The 16,116-nt window shown below is 37.0% G+C and overlaps 2 protein-coding genes across 2 annotated transcripts in view; one reads left to right on the top strand and one right to left on the bottom strand.

The window, feature by feature from the left end:
* LOC104704451 (phospholipid-transporting ATPase 3) overlaps window positions 1-57 on the top strand; it is a 7,864-nt gene extending 7,807 nt beyond the window's left edge. Inside the window, exon 26 of the mRNA XM_010420540.2 lies at window positions 15-57. Within this exon, the coding sequence (XP_010418842.1) occupies window positions 15-57 (43 nt within the window). The remainder of the gene's footprint in view (window positions 1-14) is intronic.
* On the bottom strand, window positions 741-4,095 carry LOC104704449 (serine/threonine-protein phosphatase PP2A-1 catalytic subunit). Its single transcript, XM_019227571.1, has 7 exons — window positions 3,685-4,095; window positions 3,320-3,434; window positions 3,103-3,211; window positions 2,934-3,011; window positions 2,553-2,744; window positions 2,417-2,451; window positions 741-1,147 (listed from the first exon to the last, which is right to left on the bottom strand). The coding sequence occupies exons 1-7, from the start codon at window positions 3,935-3,937 to the stop codon at window positions 1,009-1,011; spliced, it is 921 nt and encodes a 306-aa protein (XP_019083116.1). The 5' UTR covers window positions 3,938-4,095; the 3' UTR covers window positions 741-1,008.

The following is a 16,116-nucleotide window of genomic DNA, read 5'->3' as shown; positions in this document are numbered from 1 at the left end:
TGGGATGTGGCAAGGAGAGCCAGTATGAGGTCACGGCCTAAGGTACCGAAGAAGTAGAACCAATATATATATTATTGCTAATTGTCTTTGTACATTTAGGCAATGTCCATCCGATTGGGGAATATTTTTGTTAGGGCCCTTAGTTTTGAAATATATGTAGAGATGGTACTTTTTAGGTGTTTTATGTTTGTGTTTTGTTTTTAAACGCCATTTTTCATAGCTCCATTTATGGACTCATGTTGAGAGGCAATCCCCATTATAGAATTTGATATAAATGGTGAATTCTAATTTTTAAATTGAAACATCAAGTTTAAAAAAGGCAAGGCAGCAACCAAAAAAATGATGGGGTTTTGGTCTTTTGGTAACGAACTCCATTTAAAGACCGGATAAAACAAAATAAAATAGAGACACATCTACAATGATACAGCAGCAAACAAACTCTGNGGCAATGTCCATCCGATTGGGGAATATTTTTGTTAGGGCCCTTAGTTTTAAAATATATGTAGAGATTTGTTTTATGTTTGTGTTTTGTTTTTAAACGCCATTTTTCATAGCTCCATTTATGACTCATGTGGAGAGGCAACCATTAGGACACGATACTTCTTCCCCATGTACATATATATGATTTGATTTCAACTTTTGAGGTCATTATTTCTCCTTTCATATATTATCTTTCATGTAGCAACGCAATTTAAGTTTCTTCTGATCAATGCTTTATAATAAAGTAAAAAATGGTTCGGGAGCATGAATACCATTTGATATAAATGGTGAATTCTAATCTTTAAATTGAAATATCAAGTGAAAAAGGCAAGGCACCTAAAATCTATAATAGGATGCTTCTACAAACCTTTATCAGTATCAACATCAACCAAAAAATGATGGGGTTTTGGTCTTTTGGTATCAAACTCTATTTAAAGACCGGATAAAACAAAATAAAATAGAGACACATCTACAATGATACAGCAACAAACAAACTCTCAGAAAAAAAAAATTGAAGTGGTAGGGAAATCACAAAAAATAATCAGGGGTCTTGCGCGTGGTATCAGGTTCGACCTGTCTAGGTGCTGGATCGAACTGAAGGAAATTCTGTTCCATGTTCTCTCCAATCTCAAGAATTGCTGCCATGTTGCCACATCTGTAACAGTAGTTCGGTGCACTAAACACCGTCACTACGTTCTTTTCCTATCAACACACATACACACCAAAAGAGTCAGCATCTACGGAAACCAGAACCCGATTCAAGAATTATGCCAACTTATGTTATGAACAATAAGTATATGTACCTGACACCAATTATAGCCTTCCATTACAAGTTGATGCGCTCTTGATATCAGACTCAGTCCATTGTTGTGATTAAACTGAGTTGCAATGTCCTGTCCAAATGTGTAACCAGCACCACGAGGAGATATTCCCCATCCACAGCGATCGTCTGGATCAGACCACAGTAAATCGCACATCGGTCCCTCATGTGGAACCTACATAACATAATCTGATCTATAAAAACCAATTCTTGCTCTTACGGAAGCCAAAACAAATTACAACTCAGCGTTTTCAGAGAGAATATAGCCAGAGAGAATCTGTCTTAGGAGAAAGAAAAAAAGGAGACATGTACAGAAAACACGGTTCAAAATATTGCATTTATAGCAAAACTTTTTTGTCAATACCTCTTGTATTCGATCCAAGCTTCGGATATTGTCAAGGGTATCCAGAGATGGTGACAGGCCACCATGCAAACAGAAAACCTGTAACGGATTACAGTTGATGAAGAAGAGAGTGTGGAAATGAAACAAATATGGTCTCGAAACAATGACGACTGGCAAGAACAGTTCAAACCTGACTCTCTATAAGTGCTGTAAGTGGGAGATAATCAAAAAGGTCCGTGAAATACTTCCACACATTTGCATTTCCGTATTTCCTCAGGCATTCATCATAAAACCCATAGCTGAACACACAAAAGCAAAATGAAAAAACTTTTAAGTTAGTGCGACTGTGCGAGTCAGAAGCTAATCAAATACTGTACAAGGTTTTGTTTGACAAAAGAGAATCTTACACTTGTGTAATCTGACGACTCTCATGATTCCCTCGCAGGATCGTGAGTCTATCCCTATAACGCACCTTCAATGCCACCAATAGAGACACCGTTTCTACTGAATAGTAGCCACGATCTATACAGATATAACCAAGATATCATTTAATCAAAGACAGTCACTGTTAGCCCCCAACTTCACACTGAATCTGACATAACCCACAAAAGGTAAACGCCTTCATAATACTGAACATCATTAGGTTAATCTAATTAACAAAACAATTACAAAACCTAATCATATGTTATTAGAACATCAAGTAGTGAAACTAAAGACAATAACTCACCAAATGAAATTTGATTTGAGAGATGGAGAAGAGAGNGTAACAGTAGTTCGGTGCACTAAACACCGTCACTACGTTCTTTTCCTATCAACACACATACACACCAAAAGAGTCAGCATCTACGGAAACCAGAACCCGATTCAAGAATTATGCCAACTTATGTTATGAACAATAAGTATATGTACCTGACACCAATTATAGCCTTCCATTACAAGTTGATGCGCTCTTGATATCAGACTCAGTCCATTGTTGTGATTAAACTGAGTTGCAATGTCCTGTCCAAATGTGTAACCAGCACCACGAGGAGATATTCCCCATCCACAGCGATCGTCTGGATCAGACCACAGTAAATCGCACATCGGTCCCTCATGTGGAACCTACATAACATAATCTGATCTATAAAAACCAATTCTTGCTCTTACGGAAGCCAAAACAAATTACAACTCAGCGTTTTCAGAGAGAATATAGCCAGAGAGAATCTGTCTTAGGAGAAAGAAAAAAAGGAGACATGTACAGAAAACACGGTTCAAAATATTGCATTTATAGCAAAACTTTTTTGTCAATACCTCTTGTATTCGATCCAAGCTTCGGATATTGTCAAGGGTATCCAGAGATGGTGACAGGCCACCATGCAAACAGAAAACCTGTAACGGATTACAGTTGATGAAGAAGAGAGTGTGGAAATGAAACAAATATGGTCTCGAAACAATGACGACTGGCAAGAACAGTTCAAACCTGACTCTCTATAAGTGCTGTAAGTGGGAGATAATCAAAAAGGTCCGTGAAATACTTCCACACATTTGCATTTCCGTATTTCCTCAGGCATTCATCATAAAACCCATAGCTGAACACACAAAAGCAAAATGAAAAAACTTTTAAGTTAGTGCGACTGTGCGAGTCAGAAGCTAATCAAATACTGTACAAGGTTTTGTTTGACAAAAGAGAATCTTACACTTGTGTAATCTGACGACTCTCATGATTCCCTCGCAGGATCGTGAGTCTATCCCTATAACGCACCTTCAATGCCACCAATAGAGACACCGTTTCTACTGAATAGTAGCCACGATCTATACAGATATAACCAAGATATCATTTAATCAAAGACAGTCACTGTTAGCCCCCAACTTCACACTGAATCTGACATAACCCACAAAAGGTAAACGCCTTCATAATACTGAACATCATTAGGTTAATCTAATTAACAAAACAATTACAAAACCTAATCATATGTTATTAGAACATCAAGTAGTGAAACTAAAGACAATAACTCACCAAATGAAATTTGATTTGAGAGATGGAGAAGAGAGAAAGACATACCAACATAATCTCCCATGAAGAGGTAATTAGTATCTGGAGCATTACCACCAATACGGAAAAGCTCAATTAGGTCATAAAACTGGCCATGAATATCGCCGCAAACCGTAACCGGACACTTAACCGGTTGAACATTCCATTCCTCAACGAGAATCGCTTTGGCTTGATCGCAGAGGATCCTCACGTCTGCTTCACCCAACGGCTTACACTCCATGAGCTGTTCGATCTGACGGTCGAGATCCCCGTTTGACGGCATCTCGTCCTCGTCCCTTTTATCTAAAAAATCTAACAACGAATAAGCAACCGAATCGTTTCGGATCGAACCACAGCGGCGACGGAGGAAGAGAGAAGAAGTCGCCGATCGTCTTTGGTTTGGTTTCTCTCGTCACACAAAAATTGATATTTATTAGTATGTTTTGGACAAATGATTAATTTTGCACAACAAACAAAAAAGAGTAAAAGACAAATGAAAAACAATTTCGGTTTTTTTTTTTTTTTTCCTAAAATTGATGTGAGATATTAGTTAGGTTTTTTTTTTTTTGGACAAACAGATGCTTTCATTCATTCAAATCAAAGCAAATAAAAAAGAAGAGATGCAAAGATCTCAAAGTTTAAACTGAAACAAAGGTTACAAAGATGGGCATTTCCCAATGCCATAAAGGAGTAGATAGACTCCATGAGAGCTATGAAACAGTCACTAAGAAGCGACTTTGAACATGAGAGATCACGGTAGCTCGATTGATCATCCTCGAAAAATTCGGTGGATGACAAGATACTCACGGTCGAGAGATATTGTGACGTTAAAAACAAAGCCATAGCCAATAAACTCACCGGAGCGAGGGGCACTAACAAGAACACCACATTGGCAAGAGTTCGGTAGACCAAGGTTTGATGGTCAAGGGTAGAGTGCTTAAACATCCAAAGCCGAGGGTCAGGAACAAACTGGTAGCACCAGGAATAGCTTCGATAATAAACAGTTCGAGTGATGAAGATGGTGCTGAAGAAAGTTTGCTTAAAGTCGTCGGATGCAAGAGTTGAATAACAGGGCATAAGACCATAATACTTCAAGATTTTAACAACAGATCATACAAGGGAAACTAGAGCCATGAATAGCCAAGGATAACAATCAAACCGTAACAATACAGTTGGGTTCTCTCTCACTTGGTGCCCTTTACCAAGGAGATTAAGAACACCACACAAAGCATGTAGCTGGTTTGACAATGGAAGGTGTGATTTAGGCTTGGTCTGGTGGGTTGTTATTAGCACCAAAATGATGCGGTTGATGGGATGTTGTTGAGAACTAGAAACGCTAGTTAGCATAGAGATAAACGGGTTGTGGTTCTTCCAGTTAACAATCGAATTCACAGCTTGAGCAAAGACCAGGGATCTTCCATACACTATGTTACTACAAATCATTCTAGGTAAATGGATTCTCAGATGCAGTCTTCGGACACCGAGTTCAACCAAAGAACCTAAGAAATGTTTACTAGATAACATAGGGATAGAAAGAGTAGACCTGAGATTTTGGAGGATGGGTAGGATCGTTTGGGATGTTAGCAATCCAAATTCAAGTCCTGAGCTCATCCGCAGAGATCCAATAGACTTTGGGGATGGCCAGGGGAGTTGACATGGGTCTACCAAGCTCGTAGTGTGATAGATCTTAGAGACTGGAGTCCAAAATCGGAGATAAGTCGCATCTCTAAAAGATTCCTCGCCAAACATCAACTTGGGAGCCGTGGAGGAAGAGGAAGCTTCAGGGGCGAAGCACAATCCGGATCTAGGGAGATAGAAACACAAGGGCTTTGGAACCGTCGACGGTAAGGTTGGGCGAGAATAGGTGAGGATGGCGTTCGCCGAACTCCAGATCCTGCTGTAGTGGCACAAGGACAAGCCTTCGTCTAGATCTAGGGTAGTTGTAGAGGTTTGGTCGGGACACAAAAGAAGAAAATAAAAGGGGAAAAAAGAAAACAGGGTGAAGCTAAAGGGGTAGAAGAAGTAGTAACAGAGCGGAGGGATTGAGAGATCCCGACGCCGGCGAGCCGGAGCTCTACCGGCGTCAGAGAGTGGTGATGAGGGAGGTGCCTCGATTATAGTGTCTGAGATATTAGTTGGTTAGGACTTAGGATATACATACAATACAAGATATAAAAGAAATGGCATTGGCAAAATTTTAATCATACAATCAAGTAATCAACACCTAAGTTCAAATTCTAGCAAAAGTTATTTAACTATCTTTTGGAGACTTAAGAGTTAGAGTTGAGAATTTTTTTTGGAAGGGGTTGATTGGTTTTTCCGGCAACAAGTCGTAAATTTTGTGTTTGCGGTTGCTAAAATTTGACAAGAATCACACCAATCGCTACGATTTGGTTTTAAAAAAATTGGAATCGCTAGATTTCGAAAGCTCTAAAAATTTAAACCAAATTTCAAATCTATGTTCTCACCACGGATACAAGTCATATTTATAACACTAGCTTTTATTCTTTAGTTTTTTTTGTAGTTTTGATTTTATTATTTAATGCAAATTATGATAATTCTAATTGTGCATCGTTAGAGATCTCATGTAAACTTGTCTCTTTCATCTGTAAATTAATTAATTAATCACATTATTTGGATGTTGAACCCTAGATTTTTTGGTGTAGAAGTATTAATCAATCTTGGTCAACCATTAGACCAAGAGGCTTCCACATTATTCTTTATTTTAAAAATTATTCAAATTTACTATCATTAGAAAACTGTAAAATTAATAAATATGTGTTAAATTTGAAATTTACATATTCAACTTATTTGTAAACTTTTATATTAAAAACTTGTAAACATGTTATATTTTTGTGACTCAAATCAACAAAAACTATACTATTTAGTAAAAATAATAATGAAGAAAGATAATAAACTCTAGTCAACCTTATATTAGCAAAAACAGTTTTTTTTTTCTTTTTTTTGACAAAAAGAATTTTCGTTTATTTTATTTTTCGCCAAAATAGAATATTCATATATAATTATAAAATTCTTTGCTTAAGGTTTCATATTTTCTATTCCATATGGGTTTTTATCCTAAAGTCATTAAAATTATACATTGTTTTACTATAATTTGGCGACTGTAAAAATTGAGTAAACTATATATGTTCTACAATTTTGACAAAAATAATGATTAGCTTATAAAATACAAACGTCAAATGTAAATATAATTAGGTTATAAGACCGCTAGTATAATAACATAAGTTTTATTTCATTAGACTCATTATCAAGAAGTTAAAGAACACCAGATATACAAAATTAATATTTTAAAATATGATAAGAGAAATATAGTTCGCCAATCGATTCCTATGATTGGTCACAACAACATTATGTCATGATATTTTCCATAGGCATAGTGATGAATACATGGCTCAATGCAGTTATCATATTCGGTAACTCTAAATTACACTATATGTTAAATTAACTTTGAAGATGTTGGGTTGATTGAAGTTTATAAGGCTTAGAACATGTCATGGATTCTCTACTAAAACAAGAAAAAACTGACACAGAGGCTGATGCATTACATGATACAAATGCCGGAAGAATTGACACATCTGAGAATGAGGTATTACTTAATACAAATGCTGGTAGACCAGAGCTTAAGTAGTACTTGGTGATCGTGCTGACACAATGATTAACACAAAGCAGAAAAGAGAAGGTGTTGAATCAAGAACCTTGCAGTTAGATATATAACGTCTGAAGCAGTTCTTGTATTAGTCCGACGTTAATACAGGAAGTAGTACAAGAAGCTGAATTGAAGAGTTTAAGTACAGAAGCTTAAGGCCGACTTGGACAAGCCAAGTGGCGGTTGTTGAGCTGGATGAATATCCTGAATGGAAGATTCAAGATGGGATCATGGAGAGAAACTTTCCTATTTGTTGTATAATAGGAAATTCCTATTTGTTGTATAATAGGAAAATTGTCAACCCTAGGGGTTGTACAATTGTTAATCTCTCAATTCCTATTTATTGTATAATAGGAAAGTTGCTAACCCTAGGGGTTAGGCAATTGATATAAATACCGAGAAGGCGCTTCATGAAGACGCGCACGCTTCAAGGTAGTCTTGAGAGATGCACACAAGATGTGTGGTGTCGCCCCATCAATAAGATAGAGAGATCTTTTTGATGGTTCATTCAGCTAGAAAAGAATGATAGGCATAGTAGTTGTATCATATGCAGTTGTAATTGCTATCTTGTTCTAGTGAACTTGTTCTGGACTAGGTCCCGGGGATGTAGGAAAAATTAACAAAGTTCTTATGTTATTTACTTTATGCTCATACAAACTCGAAGTCGATCATTCACGTACTTAAGCATATAGAGTTAGCCACAAATTTGCGTTTTCAATTGGTATCAGAGCGGGGCTCGATAGAGATAAGCTCTTGTTTCGGGTAGGATCTTGGATTTGTGGCAAGCAAAGAAACGAAAGTATATGAGAAGGACGAGTATTCATGAAGACAAAGGTATAAAGAAATAGTTTTTGGAGAGATGCGTAAGAAGTATTGAGTTGACCAGACACTTTAGAATATGCGTTTCCTGAAAAGATAACAATCATGGCTATGGTCGGTGTTGTCGGTCTTAATTGGGAAGTAAAGCAATATCTACGTTATGAATATTTGCTGGGTTTCCATGGAAGAAATAGAAAACCTGACTTCAATAAAAAGCAAAATATTGATGGGTAGTTGTTGACATTTCAGGATCTTCCTCTTAGTCTTTCTTAAGAGGTTCACCATCTCCCTTACACTCACTTGTATGCTCTGTTTCTCTTACTCTAACAGAAGCATAAAGACTCTCTCTTTACTCTCTTGTTCTTTCTTTGTTTCTTTTCATATGACAAACGATTTGTAAGAGAGAAGAGAGAACACACATTAATTGTCTAACATTTTATTTTCGGATCTTGAGAGTACTTTCTTACAACACACACATCATACTTATACTACTTCTACTAGTTGCACCTCCCACATGCTCCCATACTTAAGACCATCATGACTCTTACACATTAGACCACGGTCCTAGTTACTAACCCTTACACATCATAGGTTTGCTTTCTTACACAAGCCACACTACTATTACAACAACTCTCTTAGCTAGGCTTTAACCAAACAAATGACTAAGTCACAACACAACTTTCTACTTTGTCTTGTCCTTGGTCTCTTGCTTCTACTTGTCGAGTCCATCTTCCACATGGACCACCAAAAACATCTTTCTCTTTGGGCCTAAATCAAGTTAGTGGCCCATGACAAAACAAACAGGCTTGTTGACCTTTTTCTTGTCGTTGACTCTGCTTCTTCTTCTTCACGGAGCTTTGCTTCTTTTTCTTTGTTCTTCGACTCACTGATTTCTTCTTTCTCTTTGTTGCAGATTTAATCAAGAACTCAATTCTCAACAGTAGTTCATCAAATAGATGTTCTCTGGTTGTTAGAAATCCGAGTTAGGTCTCGGAGAGATTGGAGCGAAAAAGAAAATTCACCAATTTGGTTCTAAAATCAAATCGTAGAGGTAAACAAAAAAAAAGAGGAAGAAGCAACAAGGTCGATTCCGTGAAATTAAAGGCTGAGAATCTCACATATCAATCAAATTGAAGAGGTTTTTGTGATAGTGAAGCTCACAAGAGAAGTTGATTTCTGATTGATGGTGGTAATCACTTTCCTTAATTTGTGTTTGAAAGGAAGTTAAACAAAAGATTGATGCAACTATGGGCAGGATACATAAGGAGAGAGGGGATATGAGCAGCATTAAAGGGAAAAGGAGATTTTTAATTGGAAAGACATGTCGTTAAGTTGCAGGGAAAGTTCAGAACTTTAGATTATGTTCTGGTGAGAAGCTGAGTTAATTTCGGGATTGATCATATAAGTTGAAAAACCAAGTTGGGTGTTTTTGAATTGAATCAGTGAAAAACCAAGTTGAAAGAACTCTGGAAAATCATACAAAGCTTTGAAGAAGAAAGATTATCTGGTGGAAGAATTCTGGTTTTTACGGTCTCAAAGCAAGCTTTTATGGTCACCTGACAAGAGATAGGAATCTATAAAGATTGTTGATACATCCAGGAAAGAAGGAATCAGAAGCAATAATCTTACTTGTCAACTTGTAAATTCATGATTCGTGACAAGAGAGACCACGACGGAAAGAGCTGTCCAATTTGAAATTTGGATAAAGATCTGGTTTTGAGCTTGGAAGCGAGAGAAAATCATAGAGAGAGGCTCACTTTTCTGTCACTGTCTTTGCTAGTTGATAAGATGAGAAAGAGGATGTTGTTGCTAGCTCACACTGGCAAAGAAATAAACTGCAGGAATTCCATTGGTGAGCTTGTTGCGTTTTGTAGCAAAGAAGATCTTGTAGGTATGTCAACAAAATTTCCCATAGTTTTCAATTTGAGAAGTGGAAAATCGGCCAAGAGAAGGAGATGGGCATGAGAGTCATGCTGAAGCAGATCTATGAGATCAAGATAATGACAGTAGTCCATGTTTCTTTGATGTTCTGTTATAGACAAATGAAGCCTATTAGAGTTACGAAGCAAGTGGAGTTGTACAATGTCATCAGTCAATATCCGGACTTTATCAACACCATGTTGCTTCCTTAGTGAAGGATGGTCTCATTCTAAAGGGTTTGGGTACGAATCTTCTCTATGAGAAAACCAAAGTCATCTCAGATTTTAATCAAAGTTTTTAAAAGAAGATGAAGTCATGAACTGATTTGATACAATTATGAGATTAGAGTGTTTTCTACAAACTCACAATCTGAAGACAACGAGAAGAAAGTTTAAATTGTGGGTTTGGTGGCTTTGATAATTTCAGTTTCTGGATTTCTATTTCGATATGATAGAATCATGGAGTCAAAGATGTCTTTAAGAATGGGGAAGAAGAGGATCAATTTTGGAGAAGATTTTGTATAGACTCAAATACAGCAATCACCAGAAAGAACAAGCTTTTACCATTGCAAAAGGTTGGCTATTCAAGTAAAGCAAAGAGGAACCATGTACTTGAAATCCAGGAATAATGAAGAAGAAACGTGATGCATCTCTAAATCAAAGAAAGTAGCTCAGAGGAAGAATGATGAAAAAAAAAGTTTCAGGTTCAAGACAGTTTTTCAGCTTCTTGGTTCGTTTCTTCTTCTTCGTTTTCATTGGCTACAGACCTTGGATTTGAGCTCTGAAAGTTGTTCTAGAAAGTTGAAAGCGAGATCTTTCCAATGATATAAATATCATCTACTGATTCCATGTGGATTGACGGGAAATTTCTCTCAAAGTTGGCTACTTGCAGGCTACATTATTCCTGACCTGTCAAGGGAAATCGGCTATAACTCTCAAACCATAAACCCAAATCTTGATCCGTTTTTTCCTGTGATTTCATGTGACTAGTGTGGATGTTGTCACCAAGTTTCATTATTTTCTGGGTTGTTTTGCTATTCTGTTTATGCTCTGCATCAAGACTGTATCAAGATAGATTGAAAAAATTGGCTTTAGTACAAGTTGATGGAGTCCCTGCAAGCTCAAAGAATAAGATATTTTTCTTTAGATGGACTCTCTCATGTAGTTTGTGGCTCTACGACTTGTGTTTCTCTGAAGGTTTAGTTGCGAAAAGGTTTGGTGAAAGGTTATATCACAGGGAAAGAGAAGATTAATGGAATAAAATGGTATTTAATGTTGCCTTTAGAACTTATGCCCATTGGGGATGACTGCACAATGAAATAGGTGTCAGTGACATAAGGTTCTTGGATGAAGTCACTAGTAGACAGCCTAGTTAACGCAACACTTGTGGTGAGCTAGAGGGTAATGGGAAAGATATTAACTTGAAGAAGTAGAGCTAAGGTTATCAGGCACAAAGATCTTTAAATAGCTCTAGTTCTCTGTGAAGTCATCATCACTAGAAGCTTGCTGATACAAGGATTATCTGTTTTCTGGAAATTATCTCAAGTCTCAATTGATAATCACTGGTTTTAGAGAAGTTGGTCGGGATCAATTTGTGCTCAGAGTTTGAGTAACTCAGATTAAGAATAATGTGGTTAGTGTAAGGTTATGTGGTTGGTAACAAGAACAACTTTTGGATTCACTACATGAGAATAGAGAAGTTATCAAGGGTTGTGATCAAGCGTTGTTATGGAAGTTCTCTTGGTGCAAAGGAGAGCTGTATGTGACTGCGGTTACAAAAGGTTCCTAGAAAAGCAAAAAAGAAATTGTGCTTTATTCGGCTTAAACAAGATCTCTGATTATGTAATGAAGAAGAGGTCACAAAGCTAGAGTTTTCTTCAGAATGTGATTTGGAAAATATAGTGTAGTTAACATCATCAAAAGAGAGAAGATTTTTTTTTTTTTTCTGAGAAAGAGAACAAAAATCTGTTTCAAGATAGCAACTTCAAGAGAGGGTTTGGAGATCCCAAAGTAATCTGATCATGCTGAAATTTTGTGAGGCGCTTTGTGCTATTACATACTTGAGATTAAACGGTTGGATTGAAGTTTTGACGGTTGAATTGCTTTTTATTCAAGCATCTTCAGTCTGTTCCGGAATCAGTTTATTCGAAGTTTCATATTTGACCAGTTCCAGTGGTGACATCAAAAGGAGGACCAAATGAACTCAGAATGGGATAAAAATTGGCAGAGATATTGTAGACATGTTGAACTAGATTCTGGTAAAAGAGAACTGGATTTGGAGTCCGTGAACATAGTTGAATGATAATATTGCAGAACAGTTGATTCAGAGTCTTATGCACCAAAGAATTTCTAATGACATGAAAGGCCAAGAGTATAGATGTTGAAACATGTGATGGTAGCTTCCTGGAATCTAAGAAGAATGCTGAAAAGCGTTTTTGGAGAAGGCTTTGAGACAGAGTGATCGAACCTGAGACTAAGAGAGAGGTTGAGACATAAAACTTTCTACCAAGGCATGTTGATTGAGAAGTTGTCATGGGAAGAAAAGTCAGTCAAAAAGAGATTTTGCTAGAAGAAAACAAACTTGGCTCATGGTGGTGATGTGAAGAATTTTCAAGTGGAGTTAGGAGTAACACTTTGGAAAGGAAAGAGTTGTTATGTATGTGGTATTTAGTGACGGCCTGCTAGTATATAATTTTTGTATGCTGCAGTTTTTGATGAAGTATTGCTAGATTTGTTGCTACCACAAGGAGAAAGAGACCTTCAATATTGGAAAGCAAAGAGAAGAAAAAAAAGGAACTTAAATCTAAATCGATTATGGTGGAGTTTTGTGATATTGGCGGCTTTAGTTTCTGGTAAAGTTTTGTGTTCCATATTTTTTTTTCATATGGATTCACAAATTGATTATGAGGTGAAGATGTTTATATCACAATTTCAAGGAGTATTCAAGGTTGCGCATGAGAAGGGATCATCTCAGGTTACCCAATTTCTCATGAATAATGGTTCATGCAAATAAGTAGAGTACTCAAGGCTGAGAAGTGATGAGCAACACAACAGAGGATAGTTGCAGGGTTACAGAGATTGTTTAACAGCGGGTATAATGCAAGACTAGTTAAGATGTTGTGCAAAGCTGAAACACTTAAGGTGAGTGAAATTGATATGTTGGTTGTTTTTAACTTAGTTGGCACTCAAGCTGGGGGAGACGAGAATGCCAAGTTTGTTGTGAGCTAAGAACAAATATTATGGGGGAGCTCTACTAGTGGTTAGAGATTAAAAAATGAGATTGAGTATCAAACTAAGTTAAAAAGGGGGAGAATGAGGATGTTTGATCTTTCAAGACACATTGCATGTGAGGATGTTTGATCTTTCAAGATACATTGCATGATGTACCATAAAATCAGAGATAGAAGGAGATTTAAAACTCAGTCATCAAGGGAGAGATTGAAGATATTGTGATGACTGATTTTATAAGATGCATAGAATTGAAAAGTCAATCATTAAGGGAGAGATTGAAGCTGGTTTTAAAAGGAGCATGGATTATAAAACTCAATCACCAAGGGAGAGACTGAAGATGTTGTGTTGATTGAAGTTTTATAAGGCTTAGAACATGTCATGGATTCTCTACTAAAACAAGACAAAACTGACACAGAGGCTGATGCATTACATGATACAAATGCCGGAAGAATTGACACAGAAGATGAAGTATTACTTCACAAAAAGAATGAGGTATTACTTAATACAAATGCTGGTAGAGCAGAGCTTAAGTAGTACTTGGTGATCGTGCTGACACAATGATTAACACAAAGCAGAAAAGAGAAGGTGTTGAATTAAGAACCTTGCAGTTAGATATATAACGTCTGAAGCAGTTCTTGTACTAGTCCGACGTTAATACAGGAAGTAGTACAAGAAGCTGAACTGAAGAGTTTGAGTACAGAAACTTAAGGTCGACTTGGACAAGCGAAGTGGCGGTTGTTGAGCTGGATGAACATCCTGAATGGAAGATTCAAGATGGGATCATGGAGAGAAACTTTCCTATTTGTTGTATAATAGGAAATTCCTATTAGTTGTATAATAGGAAAATTGTCAACCCTAGGGGTTGTACAATTGTTAATCTCTCAATTCCTATTTGTTGTATAATAGGAAAGTTGCTAACCCTAGGGGTTAGGCAATTTATATAAATACCGAGAAGGCGCTTCATGAAGACGCGCGCGCTTCAAGGTAGTCTTGAGAGATGCACACAAGATGTGTGGTGTCGCCCCATTAATAAGATAGAGAGATCTTTTTGATGGTTCATTCAGCTAGAAAAGAATGATAGGCATAGTAGTGCTTGTATCATATGCAGTTGTAATTGCTATCTTGTTCTAGTGAATTTGTTCTGGACTAGGTCCCGGGGATGTAGGAAAAACCGAACCCCGTTAACAAAGCTCTTGTGTTATTTACTTTTTGCTCATACAAAGTCGAAGTCGATCATTCACGTACTTAAGCATATAGAGTTAGCCACAAATTTGCGTTTTCAAACTTGAAATTTACGTATTCATCTCACTTGTTTAATTTGAAAATATATTAAAACTGATAATTATTTATTTATGTAAAACATGCTCACAATAGTCTGGGGCCTTGCGGTCGAGTGATAAAGAGACGAGATTAGAGTACTAAGAGCATCTCCAATGGTTTGCTCTATTTTTCTCTATAATAGAGAGAAAAAAATAGCAATCTATTTTAGAGGTAAATTTGCTCCAATTCACCTCTATTCTCATCTCTAAAATAGAAATTGCTATATTTTTCTTTATTTATAGAGGAAAAAAGTAGAGTTTTTCTATTTCGAGGAAAAAATAGCAATCTCTATTTTAGAGGTGAGAATAGAGATGAGTTGGAGTAAAAAATAGAATTTCTCTATTATGGAGGAAAAAATAGAGCAAACCATTAGAGATGGTCTAACACGCTTCGAATTCGACTTACCTTATGCGGAAAATACACATTGTTTCTATACACACCAATAAAAATATAGGTCCTTACTCACATCCTATTTGTAACACATTTGTTTCTATATATACACATTCGTGGGTAGTATGGATCCTTTCCATAGTGAAAGCAAGAGCTGTTAACCCTAATAAACGAGAAGAGATGGTGGCTCAAACTGATCACTTCATCTTATCTTTACTTATTACATCAAATAGTCTATATATAGTAAAGATTAAGGTTTACAAGATTAGGTTTATCCCTGACAAGTGTCATCATCTGTAGAGGATTGCAGATCCTAGAGAAGTGAATCTATTCATTGTTTGGAGCGGTGTGTAAGCTGTAGAGTGAGCTGTCTTCAATGGTTTGACTGTACGGCAAAGTGCACATGACTCTGCTTTGTTATTGTTGCAGAGCATTTCACGACTCATAATCTTAATGGGCTGGAAATCATTGGCGAGGCCCACCTTCTTACCTTGTTGGACCGAAACAACAAGAGCAGTGTTGTTCTGCTTTACATCCCCTTCAAACTTTGTGTGGACGGTGATACTACACGAAGTTTGAACTTGAGATCGTTGACCACAGGGATTGGCAAGGACTTTGTGAAGATATCCACCAATTGATGAGCAGATGGAATGTGATAGACTGTCGGTGAACCTTCTGCAACCTGTTCCCGGACATAGTGGTAATGTGTCTTGAAATGCTTGGATTGTTTGTGAAGAGTAGGATTTGTAGAGAGATACACAGCAGAAAAATTGTCACAATACAACTCTGGAGTCTGGGACGGAGGCATGCCAATGTTCTCTAGCAGATCCCTTATCCAGTTTACTTCAGTTACAGTGTCAGACAGACATCGATACTCTGCTTCTGTTGAGCTTCGTGAGACCGATGGTTGATGTTTAGCTGAACAGGAAATGATATTCGTGCCAAGAAAAGTGCAGAATCCTCCTGTGGACCGACTGGTACTTTTACAGCCACCCCAATCACTTTAACTGTAAACACGTAATGTAGAATCAGTATTTTGATTGAAAGAAAGACCATGATCAATGGTACCTTTGATGTATCGAATAATCCTATTGAGTAGGTTGAAGTCTGCCATTG

Source organism: Camelina sativa, chromosome 7, assembly GCF_000633955.1.
Source record: "Camelina sativa cultivar DH55 chromosome 7, Cs, whole genome shotgun sequence".
Lineage (NCBI taxonomy): Eukaryota > Viridiplantae > Streptophyta > Magnoliopsida > Brassicales > Brassicaceae > Camelina > Camelina sativa.
Note: the sequence above shows the minus strand (reverse complement) of the source record. Positions and strands in the feature narration are given on the sequence as shown.